Below are 24,905 nucleotides of genomic sequence, written 5' to 3' on the forward strand. Positions count from 1 at the left end.
GCACTTGGATGTGGGAATATTCTTTCCGTAATGGAACATTTCACTTGGATGTAGACCTATCATGATGCATATAGCCTCTCAATTTTTTGGTATTGATTCTAAACTACTCTAACTTACGGGAAGAAGATTTGAGTTAGGATGTGGAGGGACACACACCGATCTAATCAACTGGCCCATCTTATATTTTTTTTTAAATTTCGTAGATCCTTTCCGTGTAGACAAAGTTGACCTATTGGTATTTATTAAGTTACACATATCTTTCTGAGTATGACCCCATTAGCTTTTGGAAGTATTTAGAATTTAACAACGTTGCTACTAGTCTTCTAGGTATGAAAGGAATACATAAAACCGGCTAATATAGCAGAGACGTCAAAATAACGCAAGAGCTCTGCTGCATCACAATCGTATAGGGGTGACAAGATAAAGAGAAAAGTAACATAATTCAAATTTACCACCAACCACCAAATTAATAAGATAATTAGCAAAAATCCGTTAACATTGGAGCTGAAAAAATAAAAAATAAAAATCTTATAATTCAAACAACAATATGCGTACGGGGACACAAGAACCCTAACAAAAATGCAATTTTTTCGACCATAAAAAATAAAAAATAAAAAAATAAAAAAATAAAAACCCTACTTAAAATAACACTAAATTAAGTTGACCGATTGGTGCAGGTGATTATCACTGTTTGTTACATATTCATGGGCGGAGGTGGTCTAGCATACATGTAATGTGGCGGCGGTGGCGGTGGCAGGTAAATACAATTCCAATATGCTACACGTTCACCCATCATCATCGCCGGCATGTACGGCTGTTGTTGGTTATATGGATTCCCGAACCCCATCGTTTCTGGTACTGTTGGATGCATTGGATAGCCACCCATGGGCACCCCTGTTGTTTTGGCATTAGATGTATATTCTCCTCCCTTGTCTTTTTTGCCATCTTGTTTTTTATTCGGTCCCTTTACTTTCATTCCTCTAGGCCCCAGGTCGTCCACGGCCACGATCATCATCATCGGACGGTTCAACTCCTCCGGCTTGGTCGTCACCATCACTTGCATCAAGTTCCCCCCTCATCGGACGAGTTAGACTCGACAACTTTTTTGCGCTTTTCAGTACTTTTCCCATTACGTTTGTTACACTTACCAAAAATATGAGTTTCATTCTCAACAGACATGTTGTCTACCTCCCGTAATTTCTTTGACCGCAAAAGTTTCATGATGAGTTTGTCTTTGTCAAACCTGCCACTCACAATCAACGTCCCTGCTCCTTGCTCTTTATCTATGGTTAGACTTTTTTCATAGATACCATCAACTTTCTTCATCTGCTTCCTTACTTTCCCTTCACAGCCTTTACATTCACAGTACTCAAAAGTCAGTTTGAGCTTGACGGTGTGGAACTGCTGCATGAGCTCTTGATGATCAGCCATCCTTAACGAGAGAGAGAGAGAGAGAGAGAGCAAATGCGATTGATCGAGCTACAAGTACGAGAGTTTAAGAGTACGCAATGGAAAGTTGAATAAATACTCCTCGAACAAATCCTAGATATATTATACTTTGATGTGAAATTCAGAGTCTTATTAGGCAGCCGCTACAAGTTTTATCAATAATAGCCAAAATTTATGGCTCAATTTCATAAATGTCACTTTTTATAAAATCTTTCAAAAATAACAGAAAGTCCACTTAAATAGACTTAAATATCCTCAAAATTAAAACCAAATAAACATAAGGATGTAGTTGGTAGTGTAACGGAAAAAAATTCTCAGCTGCTGCCTCTTCATAACTACGTAGATTTTTTTAAATGATGTGGAAGAATTTATTGCTGCTCGAACTCAGAAGGTGGAGGGTGTGACTTCGCCACCACTCGCAGAGGTGCTTGCTGCATGTATAGTGACAGAATTGGCCAGGGAACTGGGAGTTGAGGCGATTTAATTTGAAGGGGACTCTTCCAGTGTACTTGCTGCCATAAACCAGAAGGACCGTGATGATAACTCCCATTTTGGTACAGTAATTAACGAGGTGCATTATTATCTACGATCACTCCCAATTTTGAAGATTTTGCATACATGGAGAGGGGCAAATTGGGTGGCTCATCAATTAGCACAGTTCGGATTGCTTTTGGAGGCGGAACGAGCATGGTTTGAAGAACCACCCGATATAATTTGTGACATTCTTTTTTAGGATAGAATTCATATTTAATTTTGGTGTCAGACGCTCTTTTTCCCTTTGTCCAGGTTGAAATCCCTGACAAGGTTTTTATCAAGGCCCATGTAATTACACCCTATCCTCATGTTTACACGTGTATTCCTATTATCTATGAAAGAATATGGTACTTTACCTCAACAAAAAGTCAATGAAATGGAGATCAATGAGAATTTGCAGACGCTTGTCTATGATGTATCAATTGCCTAGCTATATAGGAAAACACAAATAATTCAACAAAAAAAGATCATCTGATAGACTTTGATATGTGAGTTGTTGATTGGGAATAATATTGTTGAATGTGAGTTGTTCATAAAAAAAAATCATCTAGTCACTTGCATTATATTATCAAATAGGCAATTTTTCCCTTCTAAATGTAATTTGCTACTTATATGGATGGATGACCATCGATTCTATATTCGGACCAGTCAGTTATGTTCAAGAATTTTATAGGAGTTTTCATTTGCTTTATGAACTCTTTTGCAATTATATTCTTCTTGGAGTAAGAAGAGTTCCAAGTTTGGAGCGGTTAAGCTGCTTCCATACAACTCCCACAAAAATTCCATTGACCCTCCATGTTCAATGAGTTACAAATTAATCAGAAACTAACTTGCACAAGTTAGATATTACCAACTCCCCTCCAAGCCTTGCACTTTGAACAACAATGGACATGAGATCTATTCAAGTGTTTTAGCTTTTCTTGTGTAAATGGGTTTTGGATTTTGAGGGCTTTTAGGTCCATTAATGTGAGTTTTATGCTATATTTGAAAGTTTTTATAAAAAGTGACATTTATGAAATTTAGCATTAAATTTTGGCTATTAATGATAAATACTCCAGCCACTAGCCACATGAAACATGATAACCCCAATTGAAACAAGAATCTGGATTGAAATGGACGACATAACACCCCCAAACAGGAACTGTAAATCCCCATTTCATCAGGAAAACACGAAACAAGAAAGTCTTCTTGTGTTTTATTGGTGAATGATGATATTATGAGAAACAAAACTAACTAGGGACTGTGTTGCCTAATCACACAAGGAAAGTGCGCACCCTTGTGGTGTTTCACGATGATGAATCGAGCAATCAGCACCCTCCAATTGCGTCGCATTTGTACCGTTTTTGCAACTCTCATCCCTTTTGCAGATATAGACCAATTGGTCACGGAAGCCCCAATCGATCAGGAGAACTTTTGTTACCCACTTGAGCATGACTTACCTTTCTTTAGTGCTTTCGTAACAATTCTTAGTGGTTTGGTTTTCTCAATCTTTTTCTTTTCGAACTGAATTAGGTTTTTCTTTTTCTTTTTTTTTTTCTTCTTTGTTTCGGATCAACTTTACCTAAGTTTCCCAGAGTTGGAGGCTCTGTGGTACGCCTAATCGGATCAGAAGCTGAAATTGTTAGAAAATAAAGAATAGTACATGAATTTAAAGGGAGAGAAAGGGAGAAGTCGAGACAAATAGTGAGAGGATTCTTTCATTCATTCATAAGCCATCTGAGGTTGAGATTAACATATATATATATATATATATATATATATCAAGCCAATAAAGGGAAACCCTAGCTATGTGGCTTGGGCTTGAAGTCAGGACAAAGTAATTATTAACAAAAGGCTCGGGACTGAAAAAGAGGAGTAAGGCCCAACAGTCAGGTCTTAACAACTCCCCCCCTTAAGAAGGAACTTGTCCTCAGGTTTGAAAGTCTGGATAGCGTGCGATGATCTCGTCTGCTTTCTCCTATGTGGCGTTTTTTGTGGGAAGGCCCGACCACTGTATAAGCCATTTTGTGATTGCAACGTTCTTCTTCTTGAACATCCCTCTGTCCAAAATCTTCTCAGGTTGCCAATGTAAGTGACCTGTAGAGTCAATAGGGGGCAGGATTAAAGTTGGAGAAATGGCAGCACCTATCTTCTTCTTGAGCAGAGAAACATGGAAGACTGGGTGTATTTTAGAGTCAAGAGGCAGATTCAAATGGTAAGCCACTTCACCTATGCGAGCTTTCACCTGGAATGGGCCATAAAACTTGGGTGCAAGTTTGTTGAATTGGCTAGTTGCCATAAATTGTTGGCGATAGGGATAGACCTTGAGATAGACCCAATCACCCACATTGAATTGGCGTTCAGTTTGGCCTTTATCGTAAACTTGTTTCATTCGATTCTGTGTCAGCTGCAAGTTAGCACGTAAGAGAAGGAGTAGCTTGTCACAGTCCTGCAACACCACATCAACCGAGTTAACTGCCATAGTACCAGGGATGTATGATTGAATGGTTGGGGGTGGTAGTCCATATAACGCTTGGAAGGGCGACATTTTAATGGAAGATTGAAAAGTGGTGTTGTACCACCACTTGGCCCAGGGAAGGAGGGCATCCTACTTGTGAGGACAATCTGCTGAAAAGCATCGAAAAAAATGCTCGAGTGTTCGGTTTAAGACTTCTGATTGGCCATCAGATTGTGGATGGTATGCTGAACTATGACACAGTTTGGTGCCCTTTTTGTTGAAAAAACTCTTGCCAAAAGTGACTTAGAAAGGTTGGGTCACGATCCGAGACAATCGACTTTGGCATGCCATGGAGACGAAAGATTTCCTTGATGAATGTGTCGGCAACGGTTGCAGCTGTGTATGGGTGTTTTAGTGGAATAAAATGGCCATATTTAGTGAAGCGATTGACAACTACCAAAATGATTGTGTAGCCATTGGAAGACGGTAATCTTTTGACGAAGTCAAAAGTTATATCCTGCCATATGCTGGCGGGAATGGGGAATATTCTCATGATTCTAGCGTTGGCATTCTGAGCATGTGGATACAAAATTCTTTACATCCTTACGAATGTCGGGCCAGAGAAAGTTACAAGATACTCAGTTGTAAGTACGGAGAAAGCCGGAGTGGCCACCTTGCAATGAGGAGTAGAATTCTTCTATGATCTTTGGACGCCATTGTGATGTAAAAGGGATAAAAACTCTCTGTTTGTAATGAAAGACACCATTAACAAGTGTGAAGCTGCGCACACTACTGTTTGGTATTTAGAGCAATGAAGGCCAAAGTGTTTGAACCTGTGGATCTGTAGCATATGATTGTTGCAGGTTCGATATACAATTAAAAACTGGAGAGGACAAACCCATAAGAGGCATCAACTCATGTTGGCGAAAAAGTGCATCCGGGGCTCCGTTTTGGGAACCCAGCTGGTAGTCTACTGTGTAATTATACCCAAGAAGCTTAACAAGCCATTTGTGTTATTGTGGAGTCATCATACGCTGCTCAAGGATAAACTTGATGGGTTCGTGATTAGTCACAATCCGAAATTGTTGACCCAAGAGATAATGGCGCCAATTATGCACATCAAAGATGATGGCAAACATTTCCTTATCATACGTAGAGATATTGAGATTTTGACCGGACAAAGCCTTACTGAGGTAAGCTATTGGATGACCTTCTTGGCATAAGACAACACTTATACCCATACCAGATGCATTTGTTTCCACTACAAATTGTTTGGTGAAATCGGGGAAAGCAAGCACAAGTATGGTTACCAACGCATGCTTAAGCTTGTTAAATGTAACAATGGAGTCTAGTGTCCATGAGAAATTGCCCCGTTTTAACATATCATTCAAGAGCTTTGCAATTAGGCCATAATGACAGACGAACTTCCGATAATAACCCGTGAGACCCCAAGCACCTATGGAGGCCTTTGAAAGACTACGGTTGAGGCCATTTTGTGATTGCTTGAATTTTGGAACTGTCCACTGCCACACCTTGGCCCGAGATAGAATGGCGCAAATAGTCAATCGTAGCTTGCCCGAATGAACATTTGCTAAGCTTTACCCTCAAGCTGTGAGTAGACAAAACTTGAAAAACAATATCCAAATGGGAAAGGTGAGTAGCCAATGAAGGACTATAGATAAGGATATCATAAAATTAAAAAAACTAAGAACAAACTTACGCAAGTATGGCCTAAAAATGGAATTCAGCAATGCTTGAAAAGTTGATGGAGCATTGGATAAGCCGAATGGCATCACAAAGAATTCGAAATGGCCATCGTGTGTACGAAATGCTATTTTTGGGATATCCTCGAAACACATGCGGATCTGGTGGTAGCCTGACTGAAGGTCCAGCTTGGAATATATGGATGCCTCATGCAATTTGTCAAGTAACTCATCCATAACTGGGATGAGGAAACGGTCTTAGATGGTTGCTGCATTCAAAGCTCGATAATCAATACAAAGATGCCATGAGTCATCCTTCTTTTTGACAAGGAGAACTGGACAGGAAAAATGACTATTGTTGTTTCGAATTACTCCTGATTATAGGAGTTCCTGCACTTGTTTCTCAATTTCAGCTTTTTGGGAATGTAGGTATCAATAAGGACATACTGAGATAGGTGTAATGTTAGGTAAGAGTGGAATTTTATGGTCTATGTGGCGTTGAGGTGGGAGACCAGATGGTATGGTGAAAAGATGGTGGTATTGTGTTAGGATGGAAAGAATGGATGGGTGGGTATGGGTTGGTGGAGAGAAAGAGGTAGCCGTAGGTGGGGTTGGTTGGGAAGTGAGATGGTTGGGTGCGTAAATGGGTTTCAGTGAGTGACAGGTACAAAAAGGTGGGGTGGCTTTGACTAGTCCTTGAAGAGTGGGTATGGCCTTGGACATTGAATATCATTGTTTTATGTTTGAAGTGCCATCTTATAAAACAGAGAGGCTCCAACCACTCAGACCCCAAGATAAGGTCATAGCCTGGTATGTTCAAAATGAGGAATGAACCTCAAAGGGTGTAGCCTTACAGATTCACATCAACATCATGAACTCGCGAAGATGTAGCAACTTGAGTGTGAGAGGCTGTGGTGAAATGAACAGGGGCAATATGTTCAATTGGCAGGCCTAGGTGGTGTGCAACATCCGTATGGAGCAAATTGCAAACAGCTCCAGAATAGATCAAGACCGTAATCGGAAGGGAGTTAATAGAGCCTTGCAATCTCATTGGTTGACCCATGCTAAGTTCAGGGAGCAGAAAGAGCTCTAGCATGTGACATGGGGGATTATGAGGGAGTTCTTCCTCCGACTGGTGATCATGAAATTCAATAGAATCATCCTCAGTGGTAGGGGAATCAAGCATCACAATCATAGGAACTTTGCATTTGTGTCCAGGGACATGATGTTTTGTGCAATGGAAGCATTCACGTTTGCGAATTTTTTCTTGAACCTCAACTCGAAATGAGTGGTTTGGGGTTTATGGGGGTTTAGGGGATGAGATGGCAGGGATGGAGTTGGGGTTGGATGGGTTTGGAAAGTTAGAAGGAAGGTATTGCCGATAGTAATTTGGGCGAGAAATTCTTTTGGACTTATTTTTGGTATAAAAAATTTTGGCCAATTTTTAAGCTTGGTGTAAGGAATCGAGTTCGAGAGCTAGGACATCATGGCGAATATCCTATTTTAAGCCTCTAAAGAAAACATGTTTAAGCTGATTTTCTGTCCAATCAATCACCCTACATGAGAGTTTAGTAAACTCTGTTATATAGTCATCCACAGTGCCCATTTGTTAGATGTGGGTGAGCTGTGATTCAATATTAGCTCTATCACCCCCACCAAAACGTTGTAGCAACAGTTCAACAAAAAGACCCCAATTGTCTATGCCATGTCTTTGTTCGAAACCCCACATCCAAATAGAGGCATCTGCCCCAAAATTAAGTGTTGTCATAAGGACCCATTATTGAGGGGGGACCTCGTAATAGTCAAGATAGCGTTCTGCCATGGCTAACCATCCTTAGGGGTCCTCCCTATTGAAACGAAGGAGTTCCATTTTGATGGATTTGACGTGATTGAGAGGTTGTTGGTGAGTATATGGTGTTGGGTGGGTGTGGGTAGTAGAAGTAAGGGTGGGGGATGGTGCAACATGAAATGAATGGGAAAAGGATGGGCTGGGGGTGTAAGGGTGAGGTGACAATTGGATGAAGAGGCTTGGTTCGGTTGAGAGTGGGTGGGCCTGTTTGTGATGGTATTAGAAGATGGAGTGGGCCTGAGTGTAAGTGGGTATTGGGTTTAAGGTAGGTGGATTAAAAAGGCCTAGGCCCATGTAGGTGGTAGTCGGTGGAGGAAAGAGGGAGTGGAAAGAGGGTTGGAGGTTGGGTGTAGAGCATCGCGGGGGGTTGAGGGTAGCAGTGGGAGGGCTGATTTTAAGAGGCGCAGCTCGTCAAGCAACAAGGACTGGAAGGCTGAGAACTAAGAGGTCATGGTATTTTGGAAGGTCGTGTTTGAGTCGCTTAGTTGGTTGAGCGACTTCTGGAATGAGGCTTGTTGGTTTTCCAAAACTGCAATGGTGTCGTAAACATCATCAACCTGGCAATGGAGGTGCTCATGATGAACATCCACCGCAGCGGCGACGACGTCAGGGTCAGAGCTAGCGGATGGTGTGTTTTTGCCCATCTGTCGACGGGCTCTGATACCAACTGGTACGCCCAATTGGATCAGAAGCTGAAATTGTTAGAAAATAAAGAATAGTACAGGAATTTAAAGGGAGAGAAAGGGAGAAGTTGAGACAAAGAGTAAAAGGATTCTTTCTTTCATTCATAAGCCCTCTGAGGCTGAGATTAATATATATATATATATATATATATCAAGCCAATAAAGGGAAACCCTAGCTATGGGGCTTAGGCATGAAGTCAAGAAAAAGTAATTATTAACAAAAGGCTCGGGACTGGAAAAGAGGAGTAAGGCCCAATAGTCAGGTCCTAAAACTCTGCGTCTATATAAGCTTAAATGATCAAAATCTCCTAGATGGGCAACAAAAATATAAGTTTACAACTTCTGAATTTGAACCTAGCTGCATGTGTATATAACCCTAGCTAGGGTTTCTCTACAACCTCGGTTATTCGGTGGGTCCAACCCTTGGCTGGGTGCCTGGGTGCGCTCCAGCAAGCCCAAGAGAAAACAAAATCCTAGATAAACTGATCCTTTGATGGGAAATTTAGAGTCTCAGGCAGCCGCTAGCCAGCACAAACATGATCCATATTTTAAGCCCCTGACTTCAAAACCCAAGTATGTTCAAGTTTGACTTCAAAGTTCAAAGCCTGCAGGTCTTTTTGTATATATTTGGCCTCAAAAGAGAAGCCTGCAGGTTTTAAACAAATCATTTTTCTGTTAAAAAGCTGAAACAAATCTGGAAGGAGAGGACCTACTTGATGGGGAATAAAAATATGAATTGATGGGGAATAAAAATATGAAAGCTTAATAAGCATTAGGTTATGGGCTCCTGCGCCAATAATTACAATTATTTAATCTAATGGCGCTGTAAGCATCAGGTTATGTTTATTTTATGGTGTATGTGAACAGATGATTACGTGTGCACCAATTTAGTTATTCCGAGATGTAACAGCATGTCAATTAGGTTAGAATGATTTTTGCAGGTCTTTCTACTGTTTCAGCTATTTGGAAGGACTTGGATTCTCTGCCCTCCCATTTCGGTGCCCTTTCCGTGCCCTTCTGTTTTGTGTGGTCACGGTTAATTCATGCTAACATTTTATATTGTTTTTTATAAAAATAATAAGACAAAAAAAAATAGTAATATAAAATATTGACGTGGCTTAACCGTGACCACACAAACAGGAGGGCACGGGGAGGGCACCGAATTAGGAGGGCAGAGAATCCAAGTCCATTTGGAAGGCTCAAAATAAATTTATTTTTGAGGATCGTCTAATCTATTTTCATCGTTTTTGCATGTCTAACAATTCAGCGATTGTTCATGGTGGGAAGTTTATTCCTGGTTATTCTCAAGGTTTCGACACTCAGATCATTTCTTCTTTGGGGATCCAACATATCCCTTGCAAGGCACCTACTATTATTCATGTCCTTTGGTCTCCTCCTTGGGTTAAGCTTAATACAGATGGTTTGTCTAAATGAAATCCCGGTCCTGCTGCATGTGGAGGAGTTTTCAGGAATTGTCATGGTCATTTTCTTAGAGGTTTCTGTCAACGGATTGGTCATCGCAACTCTTTTTTTGCAGAGTTATAAACAATTATTATTGGTATTGAGTTTGCTTATCAGCGGGGTTGGCATTGTCTTTGGTTGGAAATTGATAGTTCTAGTGTTATTTTTGCTCTTCAATCGTCTAATTTTGATCCTCCTTGGCCTCTTCATACGCAATGGTCTATTTGTTTTGATCGCATTTGGAAAATGACTTTCTATGCATCTCACATATATCGCGAATGAAATCTTGCTGCGGATAATTTTGCTAACATGGGCTTGTCTTCTCCATCTTTAACATGACATGATTCTCCTCCGATGGCGGTTCGTGCTGCTCTGTTTTCTGACTATGTTGGCTTGCCTGGTTACCGCTTCTCAAATTAATGTGCATGCCGGCATCCATGTTTGTCTCACTTTCTTTTTTTTCTCCTAACTTTATGGTGTTGTTTAACTTGTTTTGCAGGTTTAGACCTTTATGTTTGGTTCTAGAGAGGTTAGGTTTCATGTCTCCCCCCCCCCCCCTTTTCTTTGTATCATTCTCGTTTTTTGTTTTTAGAAGGATAAGGTTTATGTCCCCCCTTCTTTTTAGTGTATTCCTTTTTGTTGTCTCTGTTTTTTGAGGGGTAAGGTTTATGTCCTCCCTGACTAGGTGTAACTTATTTTTTCGTTATCAATAAAATTATCCTCGTACTGTAAAAAAAATAAAAAATAAAAAAGTGGATCAAATACAATCGTCACACATCGAGAAGGGTATATATATCTTAAGTAATTTTTTTTTTAAATTGTATCGAAATCTTTTAAGATATATAAAATTTCCTAATTAGAAGTGTCTGACTCTAGAGTCCTCACCTTACCTTAATTATATGAACTTAGGTGATAAGCTAGAAGTATTGTTAGTGCAATGTGGCCATTACTAAATAGTTGAATACAAAGTTTACCCTTTCTACAATTAAAATACCACGATAATAATATTAAAAAAATTATCACACACTAATATGTATTTTAATTTTTTTACATGACAGTATGTAAAGGTAAGATATAAAGTCCTTTTATTTTTGTCTACATCACCAATTTACCATCATTAATCTTTCTGGGGCCTGGACTCCCACTTAAATTTTGACCTTTCAGCCATTGGCTGCTTTGCCTTCTCTTTTTCAGGTCCATAAATCAGATGGTCCACAGCTTTCACTGCACTCACAACAAAAAGCTTGCATTTATTCAGACATACAAAAATGGGCAAGTGAATAAGCTATTCTTCCAAATCAAAACAAATATACGTACAAAGGAATTTATGATCTGATATATAAGGTCCCTCCTTGCACATGCTCTCTGCAATAAAAGAATTCATCAGGTTTGGGTGGTCAGTGGGTTTGGGGTCCATCTTACCCCAAGCATGCACCCAGCAAGCATCAGCTACTGATCAGCCTCTGAATCACAACTAAATTTGTAGTCACTGTTCCATTCCATGGCACTGATGAGCATTTGCCCTTAATCTTCTCACAAATTTCCCAAACCTTACATCGCCATTTGAAACTAGTTAGCTATATATTTCAGAACTTTTTTTCTTTTTTTACACCAATATAAATTCTAATCTACGTAAAAAGAGTTTGAACTTGAGTGCAAAGAGACAAACGCTCCAGCTTAAAACTATGTCTATGCTATTATAGACTTATTCAGTTACATAAGAAAATATGCATATTTATTTGGCTAAACAGAATCAATAGAGAAAACTAGGTGGTTAGCCAATATAATTAGCTAATTTGGTGTTCATACACGTGAATGATTCTCTATAAAAGTAAGATTAAGCATCTAGACCTCATTAGATATTTTATTCTCAATTAATATATACAAATGATAGATTTTCACACTCTCGTTTTCTCCTTCTGATTTGTCTTATCGTTTTGTCTCTTGATTATTCTTTAATTTATTCAGTGCGAAAACAAGGAAACAAAAATGAATGCCAGATAAAACGATGGTATATCACTTTTCTAAATATATAAGCCAGTCCACTTGTGTAATTTTATAACTCTGCAAGCCTCAAAGCGGCTGCTTCATTTTAGCTTTTTATACATTAGACCTTCATGTGCTTCCACTTCATTTCACGGGTCCTGATTCTCTTTATATGTTCAACAACGGCAATTTGTCCCCAGCGAACTTCCACTTGCTCCACTCTTTGTCTTAAGCTGCATCACAATATCCAAAGTTCCAAAAACCATGCCTGTCCTTACTTCCTCTTCTTCTTCTTCTTCGTTTGCATTCACTTGTTTGACCATTTTCTTGCTGCTTATTCTGCACAATAGTACTGCAATTTCCTCATCCAAAACCGCCGCCAATGTGACTCATCGAAGCCGCCAACTCTCGGTTAATTACTATGCCAGATCATGTCCTCAACTCGAACAACTTGTCGGATCCATCACATCCCAACAGTTCAAAGCATCGCCTGTGTCCGGCCCGGCAACCATTCGCCTTTTCTTCCACGACTGCTTTGTAGAAGTAATCACAACTCCACGCAACAATAATGCACATCTGTTTGGTTTAATAATGTGCATGCATGTAAGTTTTAATGTACTTTTAATGCATATTCACCTTATTAATTTTTCTGGTACGCTATTTTTCGAAGGGCTGCGACGCATCGATAATCATAAACTCAAAGCCGGGCAACAAAATGTTGGCCGAGAAGGATGCAGCTGATAACAAGGACCTGAGACAGGAAGGTTTTGAAAGCGTGATTAAAGCCAAAGCTGTGGTGGAGAGCAAATGTCCTGGTGTCGTGTCTTGTGCAGACATACTTGCAATTGCAGCCAGAGATTATGTCCACTTGGTAAGTCCTAGATCAATTATTTGCCCTCTAATTTCTATTAAGTTGCAATGTGGAGTGTGGACCTGTGGTTGTTATCCACTCTTATGTGTGATAAGACATAACGTAGTAATTTCAGCACTTTCAATTAAGCTTTTGGCAGTCGAAATTGAGTACTCAATAATTTTACACACCTCGAAGTGGGAGTGTCAAAATCATTGCCAACACATATGTAATATATGACATATGCTATGATTTCGGCACTTCCAATTTAACTTTTAAAATTATTAAACACTCGGATCATAAGCTAAAGTGAGAGTATCCAACATCAGCAGTACCAACTCTTCTCTGATATAACATAATACCATGGTTTGACACATTCACTATAGCTTATGGAACTCGTATGTAGGAGTTTCAAAATCGCTACCCTTTTAATTTTATGCACGTACATATTGACATTTTTCTAATTCTAATTTAACTGGGACAGGCAGGGGGTCCATACTATCAAGTTACGAAAGGGAGGTGGGATGGAAAAATATCAATGGCTTCAAGAGTGCCCTCTAATATTCCCCAAGCAAATTTCACAGTGGATCAGCTACTCGAACTCTTCAATTCAAAAGGGCTAACACTTGAAGACTTGGTTGTTCTTTCTGGTGCACATACATTTGGCTTTGCTCATTGCAGGAACTTTGTAAGCAGGCTGTATGACTACCGGGGCTCGAAGCAGCCCGACCCAGCTATCGACCAGAGACTCCTGAGGGCCCTAAGAATGTCATGCCCACATTTTGGTGGAAATGCCGACGTTGTTGCACCATTTGATGTGACTACGCCGTTTGTGTTTGATCATGCTTATTACGGGAATTTAGAGGCTAAACTGGGATTGCTAGCTTCAGACCAAGCTCTATCTTCGGATCCAAGAACCAAGCCAATTGTCCAGGCTCTGGCACAAGATAAACAAAAATTCTTTCAAGCTTTTGCGGTGGCCATGGAGAAAATGGGTTCAATAGGTGTGAAAAGAGGAAGAAAGCATGGGGAGAAAAGGAAGGATTGTAGCCTGCATATGTTATGATATATTTTTATTTGTTTTGAATTACTCGATTGAATCTTGGGTAACTCTTTTTTCTTGGGTTACCCTTGGTTCGGCCTTTTTCTTCTCTTTTTCGTTGTTTTGGTTTGTTGTATATTGCTAGCCTAGCTACACGTTCAACGACCATTGTAATATTACCAAGGAATGCCGCCAACATTTGATGCTCTCTCTCTCTCTCTCTCTCTCTCTCTCTCTCTCTCTCTGAAAAAGCTCCAAAAGAAAACTTTGCTCAGCCGCCGGCCCTAGCCTTTGGCTTTTGGGTCTGTGGCAGTCCTCAATCTCTCTTGCTTTCTTCTACTTTTCCTTCTTCTCTTCCTGTTTTTTTCTTTTTCTATGCTTTTTTATGAGCTCTATCTCATCTATCTAAGCTTTTGTCTCACTTTTGTACCCTCTCCTCAGTCAACTGCCGCTCACCACCATCCCCCTCCTCCCTCCCCATCACACCCTTTTCTCCTACCTCCTTCTTCCTGCCCTTCATCTTTTCCAACTCATAACCATGAATTAGATCTCTGAGTGTTGGGCTCTATCTTGACACAAGGCCCAACCTTTATAACTCACTGTCGATCCGGCTTACCGAAAAAATTGGACGAAGTGTGGAACGATTCACGTCGGAACAAGGGTGTTATACACACCCCCTTTGCCCTCCCCCTCCTCCTGTTACTTTTGGTGACTTTTCTTGCAGGTGTGGCTATGGAGGCTTTGGCTCTTAATGGATTGACTCTATGCAATACTCTTAGGTCTAGTTTTTGGTTCGGGTGTAGTTTTCAGTTTGGTGTGATGTCTTCTTTCGCAGAGGTAGTAGCGGTTGTGGCGGTGGTGACTGGTTTTTGGCTTCTGGAGTTTAGGGTTTTAATGTTCATTGCTTTTTTTGTAGCCTACGGGCCTAAATCTGTGTGGGCCTCCCTTTGTGGCTAGGGTTGTAGCTCTCTTTTTTGGGCTTGTTTTATTGCGCTTGGTTTCTATTTTATGTTTACTTTGTTTTGTAAGACTTTGTGCTTTGTTTAGGTTTAAGCCTTTCTAAGCACAAATTGGGTTTCCCTTTCATCAATGGAGCTTCATTCTCGACCAAAAAAAAAAAAATCTCAAATAATCACAAAATAGTACGTATATATAGTGTATGTGCTGAATGCAAGAAGGCATTGATGAATTGGTTGGCCACACGGGTTCAAGATTAGTGTACTCCCCTTGTATTTGCAGTGTATTCCGTCGGCGTTTGCGTTCGACTGAACTTAATTGTGTCAGCAATCATGTCAGGAACTCGAATGATGTGATCGAACACCGATCATGATTGAATCGGTCGGATCGAGTGAAGAATCATTTAGCAGTGGAAAGGACTGGAATTTGAAACTTGTGCGGTGTAATATTTGTCTTTCTTGATTGATCATGTGAATCTTCAGGTAGAAAATATGGTACATTGAAAGATGGCATTCGTCAATGTTTATACATTCTTCTGGGTTTTTCTGTTTAATACTAGCCATTTCATGAGGCAGTCCAGGACAACCCGTTCGAATACTTGAATTCTATCCTGACTGAAGTATATCACTGCGATTGTACAACCTAATGCAGATTAATCCTAAAACAAAAGTAGACGGCCATGACGGTTTAGGACCGACCAAAAAAAAACAACTCTCACGCACGTTCCTCAGTTCTTGTTAAGCTTTCACCAATAGCTATTTGCAGCTGACCTGAAAAATGAGGAAACGAGCAAAGCTCAATCATTGTTTCTTCGGACGAAAAATACAGTTGTAGACTAGGATCAGAATCTTTCCCTGAGCAACCGACGCGATCAAGATTCAAGTACAGCCAATACACGTAAGGATACTAGAGCTTTGATCCAGGTTACCTGTAACATACTGTGACTTTGCTGATACGATCGTAGCTGCCGTAAATAGTGCTTCCTTTCCAAGTGACAAGACCTCCATGCGCCTAAACCATGTTTCGTTATAATACGAAACCAGGTTTGGTTATAATACGAGGTTAAGAAGAAAAAGCCTACGTGCTTAAGTTACCGTGCATAAAACATGTGCAAAGGAAATAAAGAAACAAACAAGTAAAAACTGATTCTAATTCGAGCTTACTTGTCTGCTGCCTTCATATTTTTGAATGCTGATATTATATTCTCACATATTTCAACAAGCAAGCCGCTACTTGTTTCTCCATCAGAAGTAGAGGTGTCTCCAACAAGAAGGTTTTCACATGGCAGCGACAAATGAGCCTGAAAAAAACTTGGGAAGTCTAAGAAACTTATGGTTAAAGCGTAAGACATGCTACTCTGATAGACTTAACATTATAAGCCTTACAGCATAAGATAAATGCCATTTGGAGTGTTAATTTATCATAGAATATGGGTGCGAGATCATGCACAGATACACGTTGTACATAGTATGTTTGTTTAGCCATCAAATCAGATATGGATGTATCTCGATTCATCCCAGTTGTCCAAGTGTCATGAAATTGGAAAACAAGACCTCATCTAAGGTCTTTGCAGACAATTTTCAGGCATTTTGCTTGCACAATGCCCTCTAAACGTCATTGACTGCATTACCACCTCAAAATCAACAGCACACAGTTTTCATAAGGATTCGACGTGATCATGGAGTGCCGGCTGTCGACTACCTGACGCCCTCCCCCTCCTCCTTTATCCGGGCTTGGGACCGGCCATGTAAGACAGTAATTGACAAATTTCGGTAGTCCCACAAGAAAAGCCAAGCTATATTTATGTGCTACAAACAGTCCACAAATGAACATTTTTGCACCCATGCAAACAGGTGCCCACACAATATGAATGTTACGTTAAAAATAACATCACATCCTTTGAAGAATCAACCAAAACATCGCCCTAGAATGAATAATGAAAATAATCACCTGAAATCCATGTGCTAAAAGCAACTGCACTACTTCTGTCCTAATCTTCTTTATGGTACTTTTTGCGCTGGTGATATTTGAAAAGCACTTCAACGCTCCGTTGAAAGATGCATCATCATCTGGAGGACCATTTGACCTACGAGTGCGAATGGAAGGCTACAACATGTAGAACATGATGAAGTTAAGGGAGGACATTATCAATGAGGGAAAAGTGTGCTTCAACTTCCGTCATAACAATATCAAAATGCCTTCAGGAAGACATTAACAGGGAACATAAATAATAAAAGTAATGTCAGGACAATATCTAGGCATTCTGAAACTTACTTTAGCAATATATTTCCACAAGTACTTAACAACTATCTCAAGCTTCCATTTAGGTTCATCGAAAACCTGCAAATGCACCCTCATAAAATATACTAGCAGAAGAAAACAGTACAGGGAAACAGAAACATATAAACCCGCAAATGGGAGAGGGTGAGGATAGCAATTAAAGAAATATGAACCTGGAGAAATGGGTCAAGAATATCTTTATTGTACGTTAGTTCCTCCAGAATTATCTCCAACAGAGGAGATCTGCACCAAATGCCAAAAGTATTTTTCGTATCAAGATGATCAAAATAAAAGATGATACATAACAATAGGAGAGAGGAAGCAACCATCATTCTTTCAAGAACACGAAACTAGTACCTGATACCATCAGCTCGGGTAGTAGAACCTTGGATATCTGCACTCTGCTTGGACACATCAAGCTCCATAATCTGAAAAGTCCAAAATTAGTGCCACTGCTGAAATCATTATACAAACCTCCATTCAAACATTTCTAAGCAACTTACAATTACTAGAAACTTCTGCATGGCTATGCAAGTATTATTTCCTATCTCGAGTAAAGCAATTGCAGCAGCAGCATCAAATTTTTCAGCGGGTTGTGCCACAGATTTCTTTGAACATATCAGATCATCGGTGAATCCAGCATGGGTTTGATACAGGTTACACATAATGGTCAAGCAATCCTTCGTCAAGCTTTTCTGGTTTACTTTCCTTGACACCTTCAAATAATACGTTTGAGGGTAAGAGTTGTGGTATAAGAATCACTTAATGTATTCCACAATCGAAAAACAGGCTCTTCGGTATTCATGGCTTGAAAGAGAAAGGTATACCAGAAGCATGTTGATTAACGACTCTCTCAGAACTACCCAGTTCATGGTTTCTGCACACAATAAGGAGCACGTTAAAACTTCCAGAAAGCTAGTGGCACATAACATTACAGATAATCAGATATCAACTTACCTTTATAGATACGGTTACGAGGTAGAAAGTCCCATTCCAAAACATTAATTAGGTATTGAAACAATAGCATGTTTGCTAAAGTCTGCAAAAAAAAAAAAAAAATCATATAAGACCAAATAAGGGTGGTAAAATTCGCTTATCTGGGGAAACAAGACTAGAGGTTAAGTAATTCTATTGCATTAAACTACCGGAAACATAAAACTCAGTCAAAACTCATAACCACAGGTTGAGTGCTTATGCACAATACAGTCATAAGATGCTCTCTGAATCTGACACCTACCTCTTCAGATTCCTCTTTAAAAAGAAAATAACGACAGTGTACCAATATCTAAACCATGGAATGAATCTTCAGAACATAAGAAGAATTCCTACATTTGGTGAACACAGAACTACATATCAAGTGAGGCATATTGAACCTGATTGACTCATATTTGTGCCTGAATCACTATGCACATAGATGGACACTATTAGTTGTCTCCATGATCATCCTCACATTTTTGCATTCCACAATTATCTTAGTTTCTAAGGTACATATCACATGTATGCTGGTTCAAGACCAAGATGCATTTGCGTTTTGCACATGTCCCACAAGTCATAAACAGTCATAAAGAAACCAATTTTATCAGACATATCCATAGATATACACTAATTCACAATCTTGTCATATACCTTTTCTATTATCTTAGTGCAAGTAAACTAACCTTTGTTTCTGATGCTTGGAAGTTTGCTTCATCAGTTGCATCAGCAAGGTCTTGTATCAAAAGTTGGAAACCCTACCATTGGCATGAGAACACTTCAATCAAGGTGTAATTTAAGATCTGAGCTAAGAAATTAAGATTCCCCAGGATCTTAAACATAACAAAGGGAAGAAGCTTTCACACTAGACTCAAGTGTCTACGGTGCATCTATTACTCTTTGTCTATGCATTGTGACTCCTCCGAAAAGAAATAGAAAAGTTAAACTAAACAAACTTATTACAATTTACTAATGAATATGAACATCGAGATAATGCAAACTCACAGAGGAGTCAACTGGTCCCCCAGAGTTATTAGTAGCTCCCCTCTCATTACTAGCATTTTCGGAGGAAGCGAAGGGATACCAAGCCTAACAAGCACACATAAATGTCATTATGATGCAATATTAATCAGTTACAACATAAAACATATATCAACAGATGGGAAAGAAAACAAAATCTTAGTACCTCTTCAACCACGATTAATTCGGGCACGCTACTGGATGATGTTGAATTATCTACATCGGAAGAATATATCCGAGGAAAACGCTAAAACATACAGGGGGAAAAAATTGTAAGAAAACACTGCACAATTTGATTGTATAAAAACATAAATTGAAGATTCAAAGTAGTGTTGGAGTACCTTATCTAACTCATTCAAAAGCCGAAAACTTTCCATGGTCAATTCTAGAGACTTCCCAATCCTCAAGATGGAGAAGATTGCCTCAAACATGGCACTGTCAAACAAAATTGACATGAACAGAAGTTGGTTATTCTTATTTGGGCAAAGATATATATCGTAAACATCTATTACAATGTACAAAAGTTTCCATCTTTTGTAAAACTTATGCCTATTAACAAGGTAATTTACTCTAAAGATCCAATCTTTTTCCTTCCTTTTGAATTTAAATACACAGAGATAGAGAGAGAGAGACTAGGTAGGTGGAGTTCCGTCTTTCGGTACAATGGAAGCAGCGCGAACGGCTTCCAGAAAAGTGATTCCTGTTCATCAAGTTCCAAATAAATAAGCAACCATTGTTTTGATCCATGACAAAAATGTTGGAAGAAAAAAAAAATAGAAATAAACCGGTAAAATTCCCACTTCGAGACAGAACAGGGTTATAACTTTCGTTTTCCAGGCATCAAAACAACTGATAGCGGAATTGATTTTAGTTCCCCATGTTCATTTTCTTGGCAAATTTTCTCGGGAACCAAACAGAAAATTATCAACAAAAAGGGAACAAAAGAATTAAGACTTACTATCCTCGTAAGCATCCTGATTGTCTTTAGCTTCGGAAGAATCGAGGATCGCTAATATGTTCTCTTCGATTCCTCCCACGTTTCTCGTACTGCCGGGCTTCTCCATCTTTTGCTCTGTCGGAATTTCGAAACCCTAATTCGTATTTTGGACTGAGGAAAAAGTAAAAAGAAAAGAAATTGGGTTTGTGTTCCCGCCAAATACCGGAGACGGACTGACGGCGTTTGTTTGATTGTGCTCCCGCCAAATACCCGCGGACTGCCGCCGTTTGTATTTAGAACATGAAATAAGAAAATTGGTAACAAAAAGAGTTCCGTTGCCGGGACTTGAACCCGGGTCTTTCGGGTGAGAGCCGAATATCCTGACCAACTAGACTACAACGGAGGTGTTGCTATTTCATTTAAGTGGTTGATTTTAAGTAAATTTTGTTTTGGATGCAACAACAAGAGATAATAGGAACAAAATGGGTGGAACAGTAGAGGGAGGAGAAGATCACTGTTCTAAAGGCGGCGCTAGGCGTTGGGTCATCGCCCTGATTAGTTCCTAGGCGTTTGAAAATTAAGAAAGTGCGCTTATAGCTGCTTAGGTGTCCGCCTAGGCACTCGCATAGCCTGCCAAATTCACCTAGGCATCCGCCTATGTTGAGACTCTCACTTAGACAGAAAATCGATAACTTTCATTTTGCATTTTAATTTTTCAATAAAATGTAAGAAACCTGTTGAATACTTTGATGAACACTCATTATATGTTTGTTCCCCATGTTTTCAATATGTTCTAATACTTTATAATTTATATCTTATTTTATGCTGCAATTTATGTATCACAATACAATTATGTGTGTTTTTTAAGTATATCGGCATTTATTTATACAATATGCAATAAATTTACTTAAATCCGCCTAATCTACCTATGCCCCCACCTAGACCCCACCTAGCCGCCTAGGCGCTAGGCCCCAACCCGCAACCCGAATAGTGCCTAGCGGTTTTTAGAACCTTGGAGAAGATAGAAGAAGGGAGGGAGAATGTAGAGTTGAAAGTGAAAAAAACTTAAAACATTCAAATTTTTTTGCTTTTAGTTTTCATATACACTTTTTCTTCACCTATTTTATTATAAATTTTCCACACCCTTTTTATCTCTCATTTACTCCTCTCTCGCTATCAAAAAACCAAAAAGAAGTTATGCCTTAATAAAGTTTATGATTGATTTAAGCACGTATTAATGCATGGTATTTCGCGCTAAGCCACCTTGAAATCCTCCAAGTTAGGTATAAGTAAGCCAAATCTTTATGATCGATGATAAAAATACTCTTTAAAAGCAGGTTACGTGGTTGTTCATGTGGCATAAGATATTAATAGTTTTTTTACGAAAAGATCAAAATTATTCACAGTGAGGAGTAGTTATGTCAATCTCATGGACCAATATAGCTAAAAAGTCTTTCAAAAACCACCTAAATCCTGGAGAGTATAAAATGTAGTTAGCTCTATTATGCTTTATGAAGAAGGTATAATCGAACTTGAACGCAAATGTTTAGGTCTAGAAAAACCGACATCAAGTTGAAGCTTGAGGGAGTGCATGACATCCTAGCACAAGTGAAAAAAATCAGCGAGAGTTACCAAACATCTTAAGGTTTGCAAGAATACGTTCTCCTTTTGCCATCAACAGAAGCAAAGAGAAGTGATCAAAGTCAAACCCTTTTGCTCTGCATGCATTTCTAAAACGCCTAATTCAAATGCACCCACTGATTTTGATAACTATTCCACTCCAAATCCTGTTCATACGCCGCATATTCATAACAACATCCCTTGCTTTGATCTGCAACAATCAAAGCTCCCCTTTTGTCATCAGCCCTTATTATTTTTATTATTCTAAGGTGGAGCTTGTGGCTAGTTCATGACATTGATAGCTTGTATTTATGCATCTACTTGTCAATCAAGTTGGCATGTCTTGGGTTCTAAGATATGCCAGCTTATTGGATACCGTGTGTTCACTGCAATTTCTCGGTTTCTTAGATTGGACTGGACTAGTCCAAAAAATGAATATCACAAAGGTTGAATCGGATGTAGTTTTACAATTATTTAAACAATTCTATTTGCCATATAATATTTCAAAAGACTAAGGACTGGTTTGGTACTTAGGTGCTTTTATAAAAAATGGGTATAAAAAAAAGCTGAGTTCAAAAAGGTGTTTGGTAAACACTTAAAAACAGCTTATTTTCACATTTTTGGGTGAAAAAAAAGCTGAAAACGTGAAACAACAAAAATAAGCTTATTCTCACATCACAGCAGAAACAGTTTTTTTCAAAGCACAGAAATACCAAACCAGCCCTAAAGGGGTTTCAATATTTCATCTTTTTTCAAGAGTACACAAGGATTTTACTTGTGAATACAGTGGCTTCAATTACAAGTCAAAGGGATCTGATCTGCAAGAATTAATTATATATGTTCAAATTGGATATTTCTGCTAATTAATTTATGTTCAGATTGGATATTTCTGCTAAGTAATCTACTAAAATGATCCAAATCCTTTTCCACCTGACTCTGCCATCTATTTATGATATTATATTGTCTCAGCTGAGTTCTAAAATACAATTCTAAATTCTGCAGACATCACTTTTCTTCAATTATTTTTAGAGGGTACTGTAAGGGAAAAACGGTTTTATATGTAGAATTTCAGTGACATTAGGATCGTTTAATAGGGAGAGGAGTAAACACGCCAATATAAAAATTCAACTTATACTCTATATCCAGCTTTCAATTCGTCGTCTTCCTTATTTCTTATGTGATCTTCATGAATTTGAGGAAGGTTTTAACAATATAAAACACTAAGTGCATAGAATCTACATGGATCAAGCCGCGTAAATGATTAGAACACCGCAACAAGTCGATGTGGGAGACTTAAAATATGAATCCCACATCTTGTTTTATTAATAAGCACTTAAAATCCTGAAATCCTTCATGAAGTTAGCAGCTGGATTGAGCCACAAGTAATCTCAGCTATTCACGCGTTTCTCTTTATACCTTTATATTTCCCCATTCTCTCAATCTCCTCTCTCCCCTCTCCCCTCATATCAACTTACTATTTTGTGTAAATATGACTATACATAATGATAATCCTGCAGAAAAGCCAGCATCTGAAGCTATACAACTAGAGGATGTGTGGGCGAGCTTTATCGGTGTGAATGGAGTGAAAAAAGAAGTGAAAAGCGCAACAGAGTCTCAATCCTGGGAAGATATGCCTCCTCTTGATGGGAGAGAAGGGTCAATGGAAGTTCTACAAAGGCTACCAAGTCTAGGTAGGTGGATATCAATGGGAACTGAGGCCTGGGAAAAACTTCTGGACAGTGGTGCTGCTCCTGCACAAAATAGGGAGCAGTCTTGCAATGACAAGTTAGAAGGCAATGGAGCTGCAAATTCGGAATGCGAAGCAAAGGTTGAGAGAGCAAAGAAAGTCGAAATTACGAAGCACTACCGCGGAGTTAGGAGGCGGCCGTGGGGCAAGTATGCAGCCGAGATTAGGGACTCAAGAAGAAAAGGAGCTAGGGTTTGGCTTGGGACTTTTGAGACTGCAGAGGATGCCGCTTTGGCTTATGACAAGGCAGCTCTGAGAATTAGAGGCTCAAAAGCACATCTTAACTTCCCCCTTGAAACAGTTGCAAGGGCTATGGGATTGGATTGCTTCAGCATTTGTTCATCCACAAATATCGGTTCAAATCCTCGTAGGAGAAGGTTGAGAGATTGGGAAGAAAATGTTGCGGAAAGAAAACCTGCAGTGAAGAGGGAGGCGAGCATGCAAAAGATGTTGGGTGATCATGATGAATTTGATGTATTTGAGTTCCAAGACCTGGGAAGTGACTACTTGGACAGTTTGCTGTCTTCTTTTTGACAAAACTTAGAATAAGAAAGGAAATATGCTTCTGATGTATATTTATCTTCTACATGAGTGAGTCTGTAAAACATTCTTTGCTGCCCAAATAAAAATTTAGCAGTCCGGAATTATTTGTAATTGTAGTCAAGAACATGCTGTGTAAGTTTCTTTGAAACTAGCCTTAGAAGAAGAGATAGCAGAACACGATATACATACACAATTTCTTATGTAATATGCAACATCATCAATCAACAATTATAGTGTGCTTTGTTAAGATTTCAGAGAAGCGTTTAGTGGCTCCCCTACTTAATTAACCCCGTCGACATATCAGCAAGTGTTAGGATTTTATACAAAACAAAAGGCTTCAATGTTATAACCGCTCATTATATGCTGTAATTTATGTTGTCAGGCTTCCGAATAATTTTATGTTCTTTGACATGTTTAATTTTAGTTTACTATTCTAAATCTGAGAGATTGGTTACCATCAAAAGGACCTCTCTAAGCTGGCTTAAAATGGAAAGCGAGATAAAAAGAAAAGGCTGGAAAAGGATATAGAGGTTCTCATGTAAAGGACATAAAGGTTCCCATGAATACCAAGTTCAATCTGGCCATCTCAACTCTCAAGTGTACCTAGTTTCACATGATGAACCATCTTTTTGAAATTATTAAAAGAAAACAAATTAAGAAAGCAAACCCACTGCATAACCGACCTTAAATCTTTGAATTATTTACTAATCTCTCTTCCGTATTCGAAGTCAAGTCATTCTATATACCTGATCAGCGTATCCAAATGACATTTTACATTTCTTTTTCTTAACAACAAAACCAAAATTGTGACTGGCAGATTATGATTTCTAGTATC

The 24,905-nt window shown here is 39.1% G+C and overlaps 3 protein-coding genes and 1 non-coding gene across 4 annotated transcripts; 2 read left to right on the forward strand and 2 right to left on the reverse strand.

Moving 5' to 3' along the window:
- The first annotated feature begins 12,191 nt into the window (after positions 1-12,191).
- LOC126622258 (peroxidase 19) lies at positions 12,192-14,202 on the forward strand. Its single transcript, XM_050290942.1, has 3 exons — positions 12,192-12,645; positions 12,773-12,973; positions 13,437-14,202. The coding sequence occupies exons 1-3, from the start codon at positions 12,367-12,369 to the stop codon at positions 14,016-14,018; spliced, it is 1,062 nt and encodes a 353-aa protein (XP_050146899.1). The 5' UTR covers positions 12,192-12,366; the 3' UTR covers positions 14,019-14,202.
- Positions 14,203-15,428: 1,226 nt separating this feature from the next.
- Positions 15,429-20,559, reverse strand: LOC126622257 (negative regulator of systemic acquired resistance SNI1-like). The gene is made up of 16 exons (XM_050290941.1): positions 20,182-20,559; positions 19,857-19,923; positions 19,565-19,658; positions 19,390-19,470; positions 19,209-19,292; positions 18,890-18,961; positions 18,189-18,270; positions 18,059-18,108; positions 17,735-17,947; positions 17,589-17,659; positions 17,405-17,474; positions 17,226-17,291; positions 16,902-17,057; positions 16,115-16,251; positions 15,880-15,962; positions 15,429-15,721 (listed from the first exon to the last, which is right to left on the reverse strand). Exons 1-16 carry the CDS (start codon positions 20,285-20,287, stop codon positions 15,666-15,668), a joined length of 1,488 nt encoding a protein of 495 aa, XP_050146898.1. The 5' UTR covers positions 20,288-20,559; the 3' UTR covers positions 15,429-15,665.
- TRNAE-CUC (transfer RNA glutamic acid (anticodon CUC)) lies at positions 20,491-20,563 on the reverse strand. The gene has a single exon. It is a non-coding gene; the product is annotated as a tRNA-Glu (tRNA).
- Positions 20,564-23,185: 2,622 nt separating this feature from the next.
- Positions 23,186-24,829, forward strand: LOC126622259 (ethylene-responsive transcription factor ERF091-like). The gene has a single exon (XM_050290943.1). The coding sequence runs from the start codon at positions 23,270-23,272 to the stop codon at positions 24,059-24,061; it is 792 nt and encodes a 263-aa protein (XP_050146900.1). The 5' UTR covers positions 23,186-23,269; the 3' UTR covers positions 24,062-24,829.
- Positions 24,830-24,905: the final 76 nt, after the last annotated feature.

The sequence above is a fragment of the Malus sylvestris genome, chromosome 5 (genome assembly GCF_916048215.2).
Source record: "Malus sylvestris chromosome 5, drMalSylv7.2, whole genome shotgun sequence".
Lineage (NCBI taxonomy): Eukaryota > Viridiplantae > Streptophyta > Magnoliopsida > Rosales > Rosaceae > Malus > Malus sylvestris.